The 18,873-nt window shown below is 43.9% G+C and overlaps 1 protein-coding gene across 1 annotated transcript; it reads left to right on the top strand.

The window, feature by feature from the left end:
* Window positions 1–3,238: 3,238 nt before the first annotated feature.
* On the top strand, window positions 3,239–12,990 carry PFDN4 (prefoldin subunit 4). The gene is made up of 4 exons (XM_027086953.1): window positions 3,239–3,442; window positions 9,661–9,768; window positions 10,593–10,733; window positions 12,601–12,990. The coding sequence occupies exons 1-4, from the start codon at window positions 3,419–3,421 to the stop codon at window positions 12,730–12,732; spliced, it is 405 nt and encodes a 134-aa protein (XP_026942754.1). The 5' UTR covers window positions 3,239–3,418; the 3' UTR covers window positions 12,733–12,990.
* Window positions 12,991–18,873: the final 5,883 nt, after the last annotated feature.

The following is an 18,873-nucleotide window of genomic DNA, read 5'->3' as shown; positions in this document are numbered from 1 at the left end:
ATCCGTTTTATAGCAGTGTGGTGTTTCCCTGGTGGCACAGTGGTTAAGAATCCACCTGCCAATGCAGGGGACACGGGTTCGAGCCCTGGTCCGGGAAGATCCCACATGCCGTGGAGCACCTAAGCCTGTGTGCCACAACTACTGAGCCCGCGTGCTGTAATTACCGCGCGCCTAGAGCCTGTGCTCCATAACAAGAGAAGCCACTACAGTGAGAAGCAGGCGCACTGCAACGAAGAGTAGCCCCATTTGCTGCAACCAGAGAAAAGCCCGCGCGCAGTAGCAAAAGACCCAACGCAGCCAAAAATAAATAAATTAAATAAATAAATAAATAAATAAATAGCAGTGTGTACATGTCAATCGCAAACTTGCAATCTATCCCTTCCACCCCACCCTTCCCCCCTGGTAACCATAAGTTCGTTCTCTAAGTCTGTGAGTCTGTTTCTATAAAAACTCTAACATTGTTGAGTGAAATCTCCTAAGTTTCAAATGTTGGTTCAATTAAAAAAATACTGTATGCGTTAAAAAAAAAAAAGCAACCGAAAACAACCCATATCTTGCATCCAGTCACTGGGTGGCCACTTTTCAACCTGGTATAAGGGAATGTGTTCATTCATCCCTGGGGGATAGTATTTTCAAGTGCTTATTGGGCTTTACCTTCCTGACCTGCAGTCTCCTATTGTTTTCATTTGTACCCCAGGCTTCTTTCTTTTGTTAGTCCAAACAAGTACGGACACGCTCCAGCTGGAGAAAAAAAACAGAAGCAAATGTTGGAAATACTCAATATTAGGGAATGAGAGGATGCTTAGCAGAAGACTTGAAAAGTCCCCACTTGTACCTGCAGCACTGGTTTTCCTGCAGGAAAGGAGATTAGCTCAAAGGATGCTGTGGGCTGGGAAGCCACGGGGGTAGGGACGGCGGGAAATGGAGTGAGAAAGAAGACTTTGGAACCAGAGGGAGCCAATTCAGCACTAAGGTTGGGGGCGGTTCTGCCCACTGTCCATCTGTCCAGGTTAAATGACACTCTCCTTATCTGCCCAGCCCTTTGAACAGCCCCGCCTGATGACTGAACTCCCAAGAAGAGGACCTGCTGGCTGTTCATCCAACAACCCTTACTTCCTTCTTCCCCTTCCTTGTTTCCAGAAACCCAGCCTAGTTTTCTTTTTCAGCAGCCATATGTCCAGCCTCGAGGAATTAGTCATCATTGTTCAAGGTAATCATTACTCCTGTAGCTTTTGCCAGTGATTGAGGTGGGTGTAAGACAGACATAAAGGCAAGGGGGCTAGGAGATTCTGGGAAATACATTTCTCCTTGAGAGCGAGAGAGAGCAAGAGTGAGAGAGCACAGGACAGCGAGTCAGAGGAAGCATAAGCAGAGAGGTGCATGCTGACCCCTTTTCTCTCTGCTTGTGCACCTCTTGGATAAAGACATGACTCTTGCGGATGCAATAGCCGTCTTGTGATGATAAAGGGAAGGCCAAGGACGACAGCATATCCAGCTGGGAGCCGTAACTTCTGCTTTGGTCTGAATGCTTGTGTCTCTCTGCACCCCCCAGATTCATATCTTGAAATCCTAATGCCCAGTGTGATGTATTAGGAGGTGGGCCCTTTGGGAGGTGTGGAGTTCAGGAGGGTGGAGCTTTCATGAGAGGGATTTAGTGCTCTTAAAAAAGAGACACCAGAGAGCTCCCTCGCCCCTTCCTCCGTGTGAGGACCCAGCCAGAAGGTGCTGGCTGTGAATCAGCCCACACGTGACCATGCTGTTGCCCAGATCTCAGACTTCCAGGTTGCAGAACTGTGAGAGATAGATCTCTATTGCTCATAAGCCACCCGGTCTGTGGTATTTTATTAAAGAAGTCTGAACACAGGAAGACAACGTCTTTGAGCTGCTGATCCAGCCCAGGAAGCTCCTTCCTCCATGAGAGACCCCTCCTCACCTCTCTTCCTCCCATTCTCTGTTCACTAAGCGGCCACCTCCAAAGAGCCCCTCGGGACCACCCCTTTCTGTTCTTCTCTGTCTCGGCACCTCATTTGTTTCCCCCGTCAGGGGCTTGGCACCATCTGTAATGATTTTGCCCTTTTGTGTTCTATCTCCCCCTCCACTGTCTGTTCCTGCAGCGCCTTTACATTTAGCTAGTTAGTGATCTTTTAAATGAATGAGTGTCATTGATGCAGATTCCACTCTAGGCCAGATCCTGTGAAAAGATCCAACCCTAAAAAAAACATCGTCGTTCAACAAATATATATTGAGCGCACACGAGCTGAGCACAGGGAAGACCTAATGCAAAGGGCTTGGATTCTGGAGCTGGGACCCTGACGGAGCAGGCCATGCCACGTGGGTCTAAGGGCTGTGGCAGAGAAGGTAGGGTGTGCTTGCTATAAGGCCCCCTTATCCTCACTTCCCGAAGAGGAAATTGGGACTTCGAGAAAGGAGGCTTGTCCAGAGCAATTCTCAAACCCCTGGGGTCCCTGAGACCTATTCAGGGGATCCCCGAGGGCCTCTCTTTTCCAACGACATATCTACGTGAGATCAGATTTTCTTCATATATAGCAATTAAACAATGTATTGCAAGAGGTTGAACGCAGAAGCAGGTATGCGAATCCAAACTTCCATTAAGCCAGACATTACAGAGATTTGCAAGAATGTAAAACTGCCATTCTTCTCAATATGTTTTTTGGTCTTGGAAAATATGGCTATCTTTAATTTTAAAATGTTGCTTACAATAACATGAAATGGATTTTTAAATTATTTTAAATTAATAAATACACTAAAAAATTCTGCTTCTAATATGATAAATGTTGAAGAATACAGGACAGAAATTCTTCAGGGTCCTCAAAAAATTTTAAGAGTGTAAAGGGATCCTGAGACCAAAAAAAATTAAGAATCGGGAGGCACGTGTGTCAGAGTATACAGTAATTGCTGAATAATATTGTTGAAAAAAATTAACTACTAGGAGTACTTCCTCCTTTTTATCATCTGAATTATCAGGGCACATACATCTCTCACGCTATTGCCAAGGTCATTCGTTCTTAGCTCTTTTTTTAGGGAGGTGTATTTCTTCCACGGTTCGTGGGACGGGTGGAAAGGAACGGCCCTTCTGCTCGCTCGCGGCCCCGCCGCGCTGAGCGCCCCCTGCTGCCCGCTGCTGGAGCTGCGGCCGCTCGCCACACCCACCCCAGTTTCTGTCGGCCCACAGGGAGTCGCCTGTCCCTTTAATTGGCACGTACCAAGTCTTTCCAGGTTACATGTCCTCCCCGAGTCCCAGACCTTAGGAATCACTGATCGAAGATCCAGTCAGAGGGAAAGTAGAGACCACTTTGTGTTTGGCGGGAGTCCTGCGTCGTCGGGGAGCGAGGGAGGGCGCGGGGCCGAGGCACACCTTAGCGGCCCTCCCCGCCTCGGGCCGTAGTCCAGTCCCAAGATGGCGGCCACCATGAAGAAGGCGGTGAGTGGGGCGCTCGGGTTGCGGGATGCTCGGCCGGCGGGCGGGGGTCGGCCGCAGGGGGCCGGCCGCGGGGTGCAGGGGGCGCGCAGCTCTGAAGCCCGGCGCGGGGCTCGGGGCCGAGACTCCCGACCCTGAGGGCGGCCCCGGGGCGAGGCCTGCCCGCGCCCGGCGTCTTGGGGTCTGGGACCCTTAGAGGACTCTGGGTCGTCTCTGGCGGAGCTAAGGATGATCCTGGAGAGTCTGAGGATCCCACTGCCCAGTTCTTGTCCTTGGGGTGTGGGAAGCCTAAGGGTCCGGTTGACTGCGGCTGGCCATAACGCAGGTACTTTACCTGGGTCGTCACGTTTAACCCTTACAAGTTCACAAGGGTGGGCGCTCTGGTACCCTTCTTTGCAGGCAAGGAAGCTGAGGTCCAGAGAGGTGGAGTCACCTGCCCAAGGTCACGCAGCCGTAAGGAGCAGAGCAGGAACCCGCAATCCCCGGATTATCTGGCCCCTGAGCCACTCAACTCTACACTCGGTGCCCCTGCGCCCTCCAGGCTAAAACCATGTGTTATTGAGGATAGACGATGGGCCGGGGCCCAGAAGCCGTCCGTTTATTATTATCACGGATCCTTACAGCAATTTAGCAAGGGCACGTTTTCCCCCCACTTTACAGACGGAGAAACTTAGAGCGGTGAGCGGCTTCAAAGTGACTCAGCTAATAAGCAGAGGTGGAGTGCAAACTCAGGTGTTATTTTGTTTTTCCCAAAGCCCACCTTTTATCCTACTAAGCAAGCAGAACGCGTCTTCAGGGCTTATAATTTGTTAAGTCTACCCAGATGCTTAAAGAAATCTAGATAGAAAGAAAACGGAGAGGGACAAGGAAATAATATATGATATTTATTGAGGCCTTACTGTGTGCTGGGCACCGGTTTAAGCACATTGTATACATTGTTTATTTTAATCTTACACTCCTTTAAGGGTGATGTTATGTTTAACCTTATTTTACAGATGAGGAGACTGAAGCACAGAGGCAAATTAGGATTTACATAAATAAACATAGATGTTCTGCCTCCAGAGCCTGTGTTTTAACTTCCATGCTGTCTGATTAGAGTCCCCTGGCTGAAGGGATTTGCTTTGTAGGTCTTGTGTGTGCTTCCTTTCATTCCACTTCTAAGACCACATGGGAATGTGCTTCCATTGCTTTCCTGCTCAAGGGCACCTCATAGTCTAAGCCCTCCTGCACTTGCTGTAGGGCGACCAATCCACCCAGGTTTGCCTGAGATGGAGGGAGTGCTGAAACTGGGAAAGCCCCAGGCAGACCGGGGTGAGTTGCTCATTCTACTGGTCTGTCATCCACGAATTCTTATCAGGTACCAGAGTTGGGTTTAGGGCCATGATGATTGACAGAAGCTATGTGAGATTCACTTGGCCTCTGTTTTGTTTTTATATTGGGCTCTCTGTCAGGTATGGCCTTTAACTCCATGGAAGATACTAGTTGTGGTTCACCCTCATTCGACAGATGTAGAAACTAAAGTACAGGGAGATGAAGTAAACGTTGAGGAAATGGTGGAAGAATGGTTTGAACCCTGGGCTTGATCGCAAAATTCTTGATCAACATTTTTTCCTTTCATTCATTTAACAAACTTTTTGAGCATGGTCTACGGCACAGTTTCAGTTTTAGGTAATCGACATAAGAATGGTGAACAATAATGAAGTTTTTATCCCCTTGTCCTTACAGCATTGTAGAACTTACACTCTTGGGGAGAGGCAGGCGTTAATCAACAGTCACACAGAAAACTGTAAAATTTGTAACTCCGATAAGAACTGTGGAAGAAAGGGGCTTGTGAAATGAGGGCTGGAATAAGGTCTGCTTTGAGGTCAGAGAAGGGTTTCCTGAGAAGGTGTGATCTGTAGGATTCCATGAGGAGCAGAAGAGAAAGTTGGAGTACCTCCTGCAAAGGCCCTGCGTGCATTCAATAAAAGGATGGCCAGGATGACAGAGAACCGGGGCAGGGAACAGGCTGAACCATGGTGGTAAAATAACTTGTAGAGGGGTAGGTGGCGGCCAAAACATAAGATTTTCTTTTTTATCTTAATAAGACTCTCATGGATGCAACATCTTCCTGTAGGTGTTTCCAGTGCTGTGGACAGTTTCTGATAGGTTAGCGACATGTGCCTCTTTTCTCTGCCGACTGTAAGAGAAAACAGAGGCATGCCGATGTGTGAGAGTGAAATATCACAGGATAGCCCTTGGAGTTTAAGGAAAATTGTTTGCAGTCTGGAGTGCTTTATAACCCATTACCTCCCAGTGGGTCATGACTTTTTCTGGTGAGAAGTTAAGATGAGATGATTCAGTCGTGTCATCTCCAGAGTTCTGCTTTCTCAGACCTGGTTCTTGGCCATGAAAGGTACTGCAGTCCGATTTCTGTTTATCGTCCTGAGTACAAATGACTCTTCCTCAGAGAAGCCACCTTTGGCCTTCCCTTCAGTCCCCAGCCCCTCAACACTTCCACCGCCTAAACTGTTTTGCTTTCACTGTCACATGTATCACCATCTAGCAGAAACGCTTACTTTTTGCACACCTCTTCCACTAGAATATAAGCGTGCCAGTATTCTTGAGGTGAGGACTCATGAATACCCTCCTTTCACAGTACCTCGTACATACGAAACACTAAGTAATTTTTTTTTTTTTTTTTTTTTGCGGTACGCGGGCCTCTCACTGCTGTGGCCTCTCCCGTTGCGGAGCATGGGCTCCGGATGCACGGGCTCAGCGGCCATGGCTCATGGGCCCAGCCGCTCCGCGGCATGTGGGATCTTCCCGGACCGGGGCACGAACCTGTGTCCCCTGTATCGGCAGGCGGACTCTCAACCACTGTGCCACCAGGGAAGCCCCCTAAGTAATTATTAAATGAATGACTGTTCACAGGGAAGGTGAATAAAAATACAAAGCAAAGTTTTATATTGTAGAAACTGGGTAGATACCTTTAAAAAACAAAAATAAAAGCAGACTACAATTGGCCGGAACTTCCTCCTAGGTCTTTAGAACCTGAGGGACCCTGCTGTGGGTCTAGATTGTGCTGGTGAAACCCAAAGTCAGTGTGGGCATGACTGAGGGTGGGTCGCTTTCCTCCCAGGATCCCGTGAGAGGCTGATGCTCCAGGTGAGGGTGCAGTCATAGCGCAGGGCATTTTAACTTTCACCTTGAATCTTGGGCAGTCATATTTCTCTTAAGCCTAGCAGAATTTTCCTCTGGGTCTGGGTCTGAGTCTGTTCTTCTTTGTAATGATTTTTGGTAAACGTTATTCAGGAAATAAAGCACTTAGCTGTCATTTATTGAAAGGCGACTCCATCTCCAGGCCCTATGCTAGGTGCTCATTTTATCCCCTCTGCAAGGTGGGAATAGCTTCCCCATTTTACAGATGACAAACCTGAGGTGGCTCCAGAGAACTGAACAATTTGCCTAAGGTTCCTGCTTCCTTGGATTTGAATCCACTCTTACTCTTTCCACCACTCTGGTACTACTAAGTAACTCCTTCCTCCTTGAGTTATTTTGGCTTCGTGAGCGGTACTAACTACATCGGGCTTCTCTCCTAACCTTTGGGGGCGTGGGTCCCTTTAAGAATCTGATGAAAACCATGAAGACCCTTCCAGAAGAATGCACATATAATACACAGCATTTTGCATAGTTTCAGGGGTAAATGGACCTCTGACAGTCGGTGCACTCCCAGTTTAGAATTACTCCCTCCCTGCCAAATGGAGCTTCCAGCAACATAGGAGTGTTCTAGATCAGTGAGATTAAAACGGAAGCCACCGCTGTAATCAGGGAGGGTGCTGACTTCTCACTTTCCACAGTAAACAGCCCTCCCCTGGGTGGCACGCGGTTTAACCAGCGCGTGTGTTTGCCTCACACCCTGACTTGAGTCCTTAACCCCAGGGAGAAAACCACCATTAAGGAAATGAACTCCAGGGTCCAGCGTGTGCTGGGGGCTGCCGTTTGGTGAGGCTACAGCAGGAAACGCCTGCTTTGGAAAGGTAGAAGGCAGGTGGCCAGACTCTCCACAACTTTTCAGAAACCCTGTGTCGGTGAGTCTGATGGAACATGATTTAGATTCAAGCTCAGAAACAATGGATTAAGCCTCAGTTGTGTTTCAGCCCTGTGCTGGGTGCTTTCATGGGGATTACCCCAGTAAAACCTCACCATGACAAGTGCATCTGTAAATACATATTCAGGCTTTCAAGGACTCAATATTTGAATTCTGCAGGAGCAGGAACTCTAGAATTCTCTGTTCCCTGTTGGCTGAGAGAGTTGAGACTTCTTGTGCAGGCAAATGACTTGAATGCCAACATATCTGCATATGGGCTTTGCTTTGGCTTCTGTAGCATAGCTCAGTGTTTCCCAACTTCCATATTTGTAAAAATTATGCACCAGGGTGAACATTCAAAGCTATACGTATATCCCACTGTAAAGGATTTTTTTTCAAGATATCTGCTGGGTGTCTGATGATGGGGCTGATGCGTGTGTATTGGGTGATGAGAGCCTGGGTCAGAGGAAGGCTGAATTCTAGGTGTCTGCATTTATATTCTGATCACCAAGCTCCGTACTGCTTGAGACAACAGGTTGCCTCAAATAAAGGAAATAAAAGTCAATTGTCAAGAGAGACCGGGTGAAAGGATGGGGTGTGGTTATTGTGAACCATTACTGTTATTGGCAAAAGAGCCCTAAATAGTCCTTGTTGAAGGTATATATGTCTCTTTCCTGCTTTAAATTATCATCAAGTGCCCGTGTTCCTCTTTTATAAATGAGGGGAAACTCTGTTATTTTTAAAAAAATGTTTAAAAAATATATAGTCCCTTGTTAATCAACTATATTCCAATATAAAATTAAAAAAAAAAAGAAAAGGGGAAGGAACCAAAAAAAAAAAAAAGGTGTCCCTTTGAGAATCTGATTAAAACCAAGGACTTCCTCCTCCTCTTCTAGGTATACATGATTGCGTGTATAAACACACACGCACGCGTGCGCGCGCACACACACACACACACACACACACACACTTTTGCCTTTAATTTCCAAGAGCTCATGGACCTGTCTGGACTCTGGAGCCAGATTACCTGGGTTGAAACCGAGCTTTACCACTTACTTGCTATGTGGCTTTGGGCAAATTATTTAACCTCTCCATGCTTTCTCCATCAGTAGAACAGTGGTACTAATGATCCTTCTTAATAAGACTGATTGGAGGATTAGCAGAGATAATAAAGTACTTAGAAAGTTCTTGGTACATAATAAATGCTCAGTAAATGTTAGCTGTTATATGTTTTCATAGATACTTTGTTGTCTAAGTAGTCTAATTTTATTTACAAATTTAATCACATAGTTTAAAAATATTCAATTTTTATCATTTTACAGTGAATTACACCTTATTCATAATTAAGACACATAAACAAGTTCTGCATTAAACGTAATTTTTAATGTGTGTGTGTGTGGAATATAGTCACTGAAATGCATAGTGACCCTCAAGCCAGTGTATCAGTTAGATTAAAAATTATAGAAACAGACTTCTGATAGCCTCAATAAACTTAAGCAAGTTTTAACTCTGAGAGAATAAACTAGTCTGAGGCATTTACCAAAATTAATTATCACATCACTTTTGTTCCCTGGGCTATCTTAAAAAATTCTGTTCTAGGCCAAAAGTTGACTGACTTGATTCAGGACTTTTTTTTTTTTTTTCCTTGGGTTTTTATTTTGTGCCATACAGCTCAAAAGAGTTTGAATTGAGTTATATTTATCTCCAGAAATGGGTACACTCCTGTTCTTGTCACTTCCTTATTACAAAGCCTGCAGTCCCTGGAGAGTTTCTCTCAAGATTTCTTCCCTGTTTCTGATTTTCTGGTACAACCGTCAGCTGTGGAGGCTGGTAGAAAATAGTTTTAAAGGTAGTGCAGTTTTGCTCTGTGTCGATTCAGGACTTATTCTTAATTGTTATTTATATTTGAAGTGTTTTTGCACGTTAGGCATTACTCCATAGCATATCAGAAGAGGTTATAGATTTATGAACAAATCTTAAGCTTGTGGAGCAGAAACTTAGTAAGGCCTGTGTTTGTGATGTTCTGTACCTCTCGTGGTTCTGGACTCTGAGGGCAAGTAGTTTATTGGGCTATTTCAGAGTTATATTAAAAGCTAACCTATAACTTCTCCATTAAAATTAACTCTACAAAACAATGTATATGTTTTTTCAGGCTGCAGAAGATGTCAACGTTACTTTTGAAGATCAACAAAAGATAAACAAATTTGCACGGAATACAAGTAGAATCACAGAGCTGAAGGAAGAAATAGAAGTAAAAAAGGTATTGAAAATACAGATCTTATTTAAGAAAAATAAAAGTTCTTCATGCTATAGCTTTTTAAAACTAAATTCAGTAATATGTGATTATATCTGTCTGGGCTCTTTGTTGTAGATGACAAAATGCACTCTAGTGAGTTTAAGAAGGAAGACGTTGTTTAAGGGAGGTGAGATAGCGTACAGATTGTTGAGGGGTGTGACCCTCGGCTGAGGGTCTAGGAGCAGGTCCCAGAAGCAGAGAACTTGGCTGGTGATGGAGCTGCTGTTGTCGCCACTGATCCCAAAGCCAGCTGCCCCCTCCACCATGGGGACGCTGCCCCTCAGTCCTCGGAACACTGGGCTGCTGCCGTGCCCAAACCTGTGTGTCAGAGGCTTGTGCCCAGCCTCTTCTCATGCAGCTCTCCTGGGTCCAGTTCAGGTGTCTTTGATTCATGGAATTTATGTTATTATTTGCTTTCATCCTATCATCAAGCAAAGCTGAGAAATGCAGGTTTGTGTTTGTGTTCGTGTTTTTATTCTACTATAAGAAGGCAGAAGTCACAAGGTGGGAGACAAAGTAGGAGACATTTTGAGTGGCCATGGATACCTCCACTGTCCGCCACAGGGGGCTTACAGCAATCTGGAACTATCTAAAGGACAGTGTGTTAGTGAGCTACGTGCTTCCTTATGAAATGCTATCTAAAAATGTAAGAAACTTATTTTAATGTGATGATACCTGTGTGGAAGAGTCCCTCAAAGAGTTGAGGTCCCCAAATTAAAATTGGCTTTTAGCCTCTATTAGGGAATTTTGAATACATTCTTCATTGCCGTTCACTTTTGTATTTACAGAAACAACTCCAGAATTTAGAAGATGCTTGTGAGGATATCATGCTTGCAGACGACGACTGCTTAATGATACCTTATCAGATTGGTGATGTTTTCATTAGCCATTCTCAAGAAGAAACACAAGAAATGTTAGAAGAAGCAAAGGTATGTTGGAGTCTCTCCCTGGGTGATGAAGTCTAAGCCTTAAAGTAGGATTTATGTCATTATAAAATAGAATGTGTAATTATAGGTGTAATGGAAAATAAGGGATGATAGCTAATATTTCATGCATTCTTACGATGTCCCAGGCCTGCTCTGAATGTTTTGTAAGCATGATTTTGTTTAATCCTAACGATGACTCTATGGGATAATACTGGGAATCCCAATTGAGAGTTGAAGAAGAATCGAGGCTTAGAGAGGTTATGGGACTTCCTCAAAATGACAAAGGGAATCCTCTTTGCCTCCAGAACCTGTGTTCTAGGTTAATAGTATTTAGAAAGTACAGAATATTATAAAGTAGAAAAGTCACCCATAATCCCACTACCCAGAGATAATCACCCATAATAAACATTTTCATGTATTTCTTTTATGTTCTCTCCTCCTCTTTCTCTGTGTTTCTGCTTCACGTTTTGGTCACTTAATGTCCAATTAAGTGGGTATTATCTTGTTCCATTTAATGTTCATTTATCCAGCAGATCTTCACTGCGAGCCTGTTCTAGGCCAGCTACACGTGCTTTAAAAACATCAATTTTGATGACTGTTCAATGTCATGTTGGTGGACATTGATTCAGCCCACTGTCCTCCTGTTGTTACATTAACTTGTTTTCGCTGTTTTCCTATAGGAATATTGTGGTGAGCATTCTTAAACCTAAACCTTTGTTCACATGTAGAAAGTTCTTTTAAGGAAATAATCAGAGAAGTGTAATTCCTGGGTGAGAGTATGGATTCACTGACAACATTTGGGCTTGTTAAAAATTCAGATTATTGAGCCCAACCCCAATAATTTCTAATTCAGGAGGCCTGGAGTGGAGCCCTGGAATTCATATTTCTCACAAGCTTCCAGGTGATCTGGGGGCCACCCTTTGAGAACCACTGGCCATATTTCTAAAATAATAACGTTGTCAATACTAGGCATTCTTCTTTTGTTCCTGATATTAATGGGTACATATATTATTTGTGTGATTCCATTTTTTTCTTTGTCATGTTTGGGAAAAATCCTTTTGATCCTGGCCAGGAAGGAATTTCTGACATTCCATGCATTTTGTGTGGCAAAGCTGCTCTTTCATAAATGAGGCTCTCATTACTGCTCTTTCAAAGTCTAACTCCAGGGGCCTCGTAGTTAGGGAAATTTCTGCCAGGTTTTTTGGGGTTTTTTTTTGCGGTACGCGGGCCTCTCACCGTTGTGACCTCTCCCGTTGCGGAGCACAGGCTCCGGACATGCAGGCTTCGCGGCCATGGCTCACGGGCCCAGCTGCTCCGTGGCATGTGGGATCTTCCCGGACCGGGCACGAACCCGTGTCCCCTGCATCGGCAGGCGGACTCTCAACCACTGCGCCACCAGGGAAGCCCTCTGCCAGGTTTTGACAATAAGTTGTTACTTTTAATTATTGGTGAGTGTGTGAATTTTTATCATTTCCTCTAGTTCCATAGTTATTTTTGTGGGAAGTTGGAAAAGGCTGTGTCAGAAGCCAGGCCCGTGGTAAACTGTTTACCCTAAATGTTTGAATGTCATTCTTTCTTTATTAGGATATGATAATTTAGGAATTAATTTTCTTTTATTTTATTCTGTTTTTTAAGTCAGCCAAAACTGAGAAAAGCTTGATTTATTCTATAATAAGCAAATGTAGATCATGAATGAAAAATGCCCCACATTCAGACTTTTGGTTTAGAGTTAATTATCAGTGTTATTTAGCTGCCTGTCCAAGTTTAGAAAGTTTTTGACCTAAAATTCTTCCCAAATATTATTTCATCCACAGATGCTCAGAAATCATCCAACTGAAGAGAATTAATTTAAACTAATTTTTTTTTCCAGAAAAATTTGCAAGAAGAAATTGATGCCTTAGAATCCAGAGTGGAATCAATTCAGCGGGTGTTAGCAGATCTGAAAGTTCAGTTATATGCAAAATTCGGGAGTAACATAAACCTTGAAGCTGATGAAAGTTAAACATTTTATAATACTTTTTTTAATTTGTTTAATAAACTTGAATATTGTTTAAAATGATAATTTCCCTTCTTCAAATGATATGGAAAGCAAAACTTTTTTTAAAATTTTCATTTATTTAATGGAAACGCCTATTTTCACATGTCTTGCTTATTTATTTTATATTTTTAAAAGAAGACAGTATTCATCTATGTATTTTGCATAACAATTATATCAAGTGTAGGGGCTTTATGTCATGTTATTAAAATCAGTTAAGCAATCGTTTACGTTTCTATATTATCATTTAGAATATTTGTGCAATTTTTATTATAAGAAAATTTAACAGTTAACATGTGTCATGTTGTTCATCTACTATGTCTATTTCAGTTTCCACTTAGAGATGGTAAAAGCACTGCAGAAAGATCCGGTCCTACTTCTGTCTACTTTTACTCACTTCACAACTAAAACTTTGTCATATACTAAAACATATGTATATATTTTCTTTAAATATGTGTAGTATATATTACATCTAAGCATATGTATTTCACATATAGGTCTTGGTTTAAGAGTCCAGATGATGCTGAGACAAGTGAGGCATGTTGAACTTCATACACAGAGCAGAACAACAGAGATATACCAATAGAAAGAGATGTTTGGGTTTTTTTTTAATTATAAGTTTTAGATTTTATTTTAGTGCTTTGCAATTAACTGGGGTTTGTATTGATAATGATGTGGAAGTTAGGCAGCTGTGTGTTTAAAAATAAGACTTTTAAAGAGTACATTTACTCCCTACTGCCCCTGCAAAAGATAACCAGTTTTGGGATTTAGAAGACCTAATTGTATTAACTTTCCAGCAGGTGGCACTGATATGCCAAAATACCAATGGAGGAATCATAATACCCAAGGGAGGATACTTCCAGGATTAAATGTCCGTAGTTTTAGAGGAAATGTCATTTTTTTCACTTTCAAGGCTAAGCATTGCATATGTATATTTTTGGTTAAACGTTTAGAAACAATTCAGGCTTAAAGGTAGAATATATAATTCTAAAATTCTTCACGACTTAAAGGCAAACTTTTTTTTTTTTTTGCGGTACGCGGGCCTCTCACTGTTGTGGCCTCTCCTGTTGCGGAGCACAGGCTCCGGACCCGCAGGCTCAGTGGCCATGGCTTCATGGGCCTAGCCGCTCCGCGGCATGTGGGATCTTCCCGGACCGGGGCACGAACCCGTGTCCCCTGCATTGGCAGGCGGACTCTCAACCACTGCGCCACCAGGGAAGCCCTGCGTAGAAGTTTTGATCTGGATTTGTCACCACTGTTTTTGGACAGTAATCCTGATTTTTATATACAATTACTAGTTTTAGAAAGTGCAACTTTTTTTTTTTTAAAGCAATGCAGGCTAAACGAAAGATATTTGTAGAACAAAATTGACCATCAGGCTGCTGGCTTGCAAACGCATGTGCACAATATGCTACGTCTTATCCAGGCATTGATAGGAAGTAAATAATAGATAATTTGCTCTGCAGTGAGGGTCTTAGGAGCTCGTCCTGCTGACTTTAGTTTTTAAATACTTCTCAAATCTGTCCATTTCTTTCTATCTCCACAACCACCACTAGGCTTATCCAAGCCTTAAGAGCTCTACTCAAAACCACGACTAATTAGGGGAGTTGGAGGGTGTTGGGGAGGGATGCCATTTGATATAGAGTTTTGACAGCTGGAGGCCAGGGGGAATTTCTCAAGGGCTTTGAATAGAAAGGTGGTATATATGATTGGAACAATATTTTAGAGTAATTTGGCAGTTGATTGGTGGGTTTTACTACAAAGTGATGGAGGAAGGGATACCAGATGTTACTGCACTTTCTTTGGTGTATAGCTCCAGTTGGCAGAGGAAAAGAAAGAAAAGTAAGCTAGGACCTGGAGAGAAGGTGAGAGGCGTAGGTCTTGACAGTGATTGGAGAGATGAAGGTTCAGGAAGGAGGAGAAACCAAAGAGAACTTGGTTTTGAGCACAAGCCAAGTACAGCCTGCAGTACGTTTTCTTTGGCGCTCCTAGTTAACAAAAAAAGAAAAAATTTTTTAAGTGTCTTGCCACAATAAAATCAGGAGCTCTCACATAAATGCAGTTTGGCCAAACATTGGGACCACATTTCCAGCTGGCATCTTCAGCCGCTCACCCATTGGACAGAGCGGCTCGCCACTTCGCCCCGCCCACTCTCCTCATTTGCATACTTGCCGGGCGCCCGCGCACGCTCGGCTTTGCTACTCCCGGAAGCCTGTGCGCCCCCCGGAAGCCTGGGGGACCCCTGGAAGCCTGTGGAATGGTTAACAAAGGCAGGAAAATCGGAAGTGTCTGGTCTATCCAGCAGGAAAGGGGAGACTGAGAGAAGAGCATGAGTTTGGCTTTGGACACTTGGAGTTGCTAGGACGCCAGTCCTGTGCCGATGTAAACTTGGCTCTTGGAAAGGTAGGTTGAAACTTATTTTTGCCGGGGCTAAACCTGAGGCGCTGCTGCCTCTGGGTAGAGCTGCCGCTAGACGGCGGCGGCCTAACGCTAAAGTTGGGAAGACAGGTGGCCCGAGGTCGAGGCCTACGGAGCCAGAGTGGGTTTGGGAACCCCTGCCTGCAGCGACCCGTCCTGGGGCCTGCGGAAGACGGCTGACCGACCAGGCCCGAGCAGCAACGCGCCGTCGGGGCTTAGAGGGGAACAGGCCTATAGGATACAGGCGGGAGTCTGCGTTTGAGCCCCTACTTCCCAGATTCCACGTGAACCTGGGGCTGTCTCCACTCCATGCAGGACTGGGGAGATATATTTTAGGACCATTTTCATCCTAGAGAAGGGCTTCTTAACGTTTCAAGTACACACACATCATTGGGGGATTTTGTTTAAACGCAGATTCTGGTTCAGTGGGTTCGTGCTGGTGCCTGGGACTCTGCATTTCTAATAAGCTTCCAGATTATTCTGATATTGCTGGTCAGTGGGCCATACCTTGGACAGCCCAGGTAGCTTTGTAATGGAAGAGAAGAGGACTTAGGAAAGAATGCAGGTGGGAGAAAAAGAACCATCAAAGGAGACAGAGGCTGCAGTAGTGAGGGGGTGTGTGTGTAGAATCTTACACATCTTACAGATGCAAAGGTTTTCGCAGGACTAAACCCTGAAAAATCATTTTCTCCATTAGGCATGATGCTGAGGGAGATGATGGATAGAATAGTTGCCTTCAACAACTATTTATAGAAACTGGGGGTGGAACCCAGTGGTTTAACAAGCCCTCCAGGTGATTGTGATTCAGCTAAAGAACTCTCTCGGCTCCAGTAATTCAGTCTGTGTGGGGTTGGGAGGGAGAAACCAAACACCAACTGAGAATTCTCAATGCACAGTTATAGTGGGGAAAAGAGTAACAAGATACCGGAGCATCAAAGAAGACTGACCCACCCTGCTTAGGGGTGAGGGTAGCTAGAAGTGTCCTGCTTGCTGGGGGTAAACAGATTATAAAAGATTAAGCAGTGGTGATTGAGATTTGGAGGCAGAAGTGAAAAGTATCTTTACAAGAAAGTTAATAGTGGAAGGAAGGAGATGGACTATCATTTAATGCCATTACCGTGTCGATGGAAGGACGTTTTTTGGGTTTGTTTTCGTTTTTAAGATCAGGGAATATATGAGTCCATGTAGGAGTAGATGGCAAGGAATCCAGGAGAGAAAATGATGGAAAAATCAAGGGACAAGAGATAAAGAAGCACAGCAGGGGAAGGGTCCGTGTGAAGGAAAAGGATGACACGGTGCTTCTATGAACAGTAAACCGGAAAAACGCACAATTAAGTTTACATTTTATAAAAGCTCTTCCTTGAGGAATAAATGATAGAAAAAAGATTCAGAATAGTGATTAATTCTGGAGGGGGAAGAAGATATGACTGGGGAGGCAAAGACAGGAGCCTGGGTCGTGGGTACATAGCTGTTTACTTTCAATATGTTATATTCAGTGTGAATCCTTCATGCTAACATGAAATCACTCACAATAACAAGTGTTTATAAAACTCTGTTAGTTATGGCACAAATAAACCGGAAAGAAGTGTGTGTTGTGAGGTTGTTACTGATATTTAACTGCATCACTTTCAACATTTTTTGGGGTCATTTGACATAAAACTGAGTATTGTTAACTCTCCTTTTTTTTTTTTTTTTTTTTTTTTGCGGTACGCAGGCCTCTCACTGTTGTGGCCTCTCCCGTTGCGGAGCACAGGCTCCGGACGCGCAGGCTCAGCGGCCATGGCTCACGGGCCCAGCCGCTCCGCGGCATGTGGGATCTTCCCGGACCGGGGCACGAACCCGTGTCCCCTGCATCGGCAGGCAGACTCTCAACCACTGCACCACCAGGAAAGCCCCACAATTCTTTATTAAAGATTAGATACGCACAGATACACAGACACACAAATGCACACGCACATACACCCGTACTGGGCAGAACTTGAAATTTGGTTTAAAGATTTGGTATAAAAATTTTGGAGGACAGTAATTAGGGCTTGTTTGTTTGTAGGTGTTTCTCAGTAACTAGTTCTCTTGTAGAGCCTGCATTCTGATGCCTGAAATTAATTCTAATGATACTAAGAACGAGCATTGAGGGCTTACATGCTGGCACTGTTCTGAATGCTTTTTATGTATTAATTCCTTTCTCATGATAACTCTTTGGAATAGATTCTATTATTACCCCTCATGGTACAGGTGTGGTAAAAGGTTTATAGAGGATAAGCAATTTGCCCCAAGTCTTACAGCTTAGGTAGCAAATGGGCTGTTAATGAATGCATGGACTCTACTGATGAGACTTCTTTTCTTTGGTGATTCTGTGTCCTTTGACTGATGAAAAAGACTTTCAGATAGCTTCTCAACTGTTCATGTAAATGTTTATGTGTATGTATGTCTAAAATATAACATTAAAAGAAGAGGGAAAAGGAAGAATGGAAATGAGTAAGAAAGAGAAAAGTAAATAAATTGGCCCAGAATCTGCACGTTAGATTAACATGCTCTGAGCTTCTGGCAGCTAAGGCCAAGAAAGAAAAATGATGAGTAAATACCACGTTAGAAAGAGTGATACCTACCAGCATCTCAGGAGAAAGGAAAAAAACGTTTTTCAAAGGAGTAAACCCTGAAAAAAAATTTTCCCCTATTGGTCATTGAGTTTGAGTAGTGGAGTAGATGTTAACTTCAACACCTGCTTCAGAAGAAATGCAGGAGCAGAATTCACATGGCCAATTCTTGTAGCAGCTTAATAGTTAACCTCAGTCCAGCGGAAGGAAATCAGAGAGAGGCGGATGATAACCAGCCAGCATCCACAGGCGTGGTCTGAGCACTTTATATACGTTCACTCAGTCCTCACAACCCTATACGGCACAGGCTTTTATTATCACCGTCTCCATTTTACAGACGACAGAAAGGAGGCCCAGAGAAATTAAGTGCCCTGCTCAAGGCCCCACAGTCTTTAGTAGGGGAGCCAAGACTCAAGTCCAGGCAGTGGGGCTTCAATCTGTGCACCTAAACACTTGATTTCAATTCTGATATGCAAGTGTAGAATCTTCCAGCAGTCCCTCTAGATCCAAGGACAGCCCATAGGTAAGTTCAAATTCAGAATTTCCCCTAGAAATGGGTAGGAATTAGAGAGCAGAGTAGTGATGGCCTTGGTGTATGAGCCATCGTAAAAGACCCATTTCAGTGGGAACCCATTTCACTGCAGTCCTGTAAGGTGAAGGAAGGTCTCTGGTTATGCCTGTAGAACATCTGGAATCTTGAACTTGGCCTTGTGCACCACTGTGCACAGTAATATTGGGTACATGGGGAAGGGTCATTTCTGTTGGAAACGGACAGTGAATGCTAGTCATAATTTCTCATTTATTTTGTAATAATATGTCTAACATTCACAGTCGTCTCGCAGTTTGCGGTAACATTGGAATTATTGGTAGAGTTTGTCTGGTAGATGTCAACAAAACCCATGAGGACACAGAGGAAGATGAGCAGATGTACTAGGAAATGGAATTAAATCCTCCTCAGGATGTGATTGCAGTGGAAAACAATTGGCAGTGGAAAACTTGGATTTAATGAATAATCTACTAATTATTATCTTAAACCATTCAGCTCAAACTTACGAAGTCCCAATTGCAGTAGCTGGCAGTGGCAAAAGAACTATAA

The sequence above is a fragment of the Aethalodelphis obliquidens genome, unplaced genomic scaffold (genome assembly GCF_003676395.1).
Source record: "Aethalodelphis obliquidens isolate GAN/ISIS:26980383/991018 unplaced genomic scaffold, ASM367639v1 scaffold57, whole genome shotgun sequence".
NCBI classification, from domain to species: domain Eukaryota; kingdom Metazoa; phylum Chordata; class Mammalia; order Artiodactyla; family Delphinidae; genus Aethalodelphis; species Aethalodelphis obliquidens.
The sequence above is the reverse complement of the archived record's forward strand: the minus strand, read 5'-3'. Positions and strand labels throughout refer to the sequence as shown.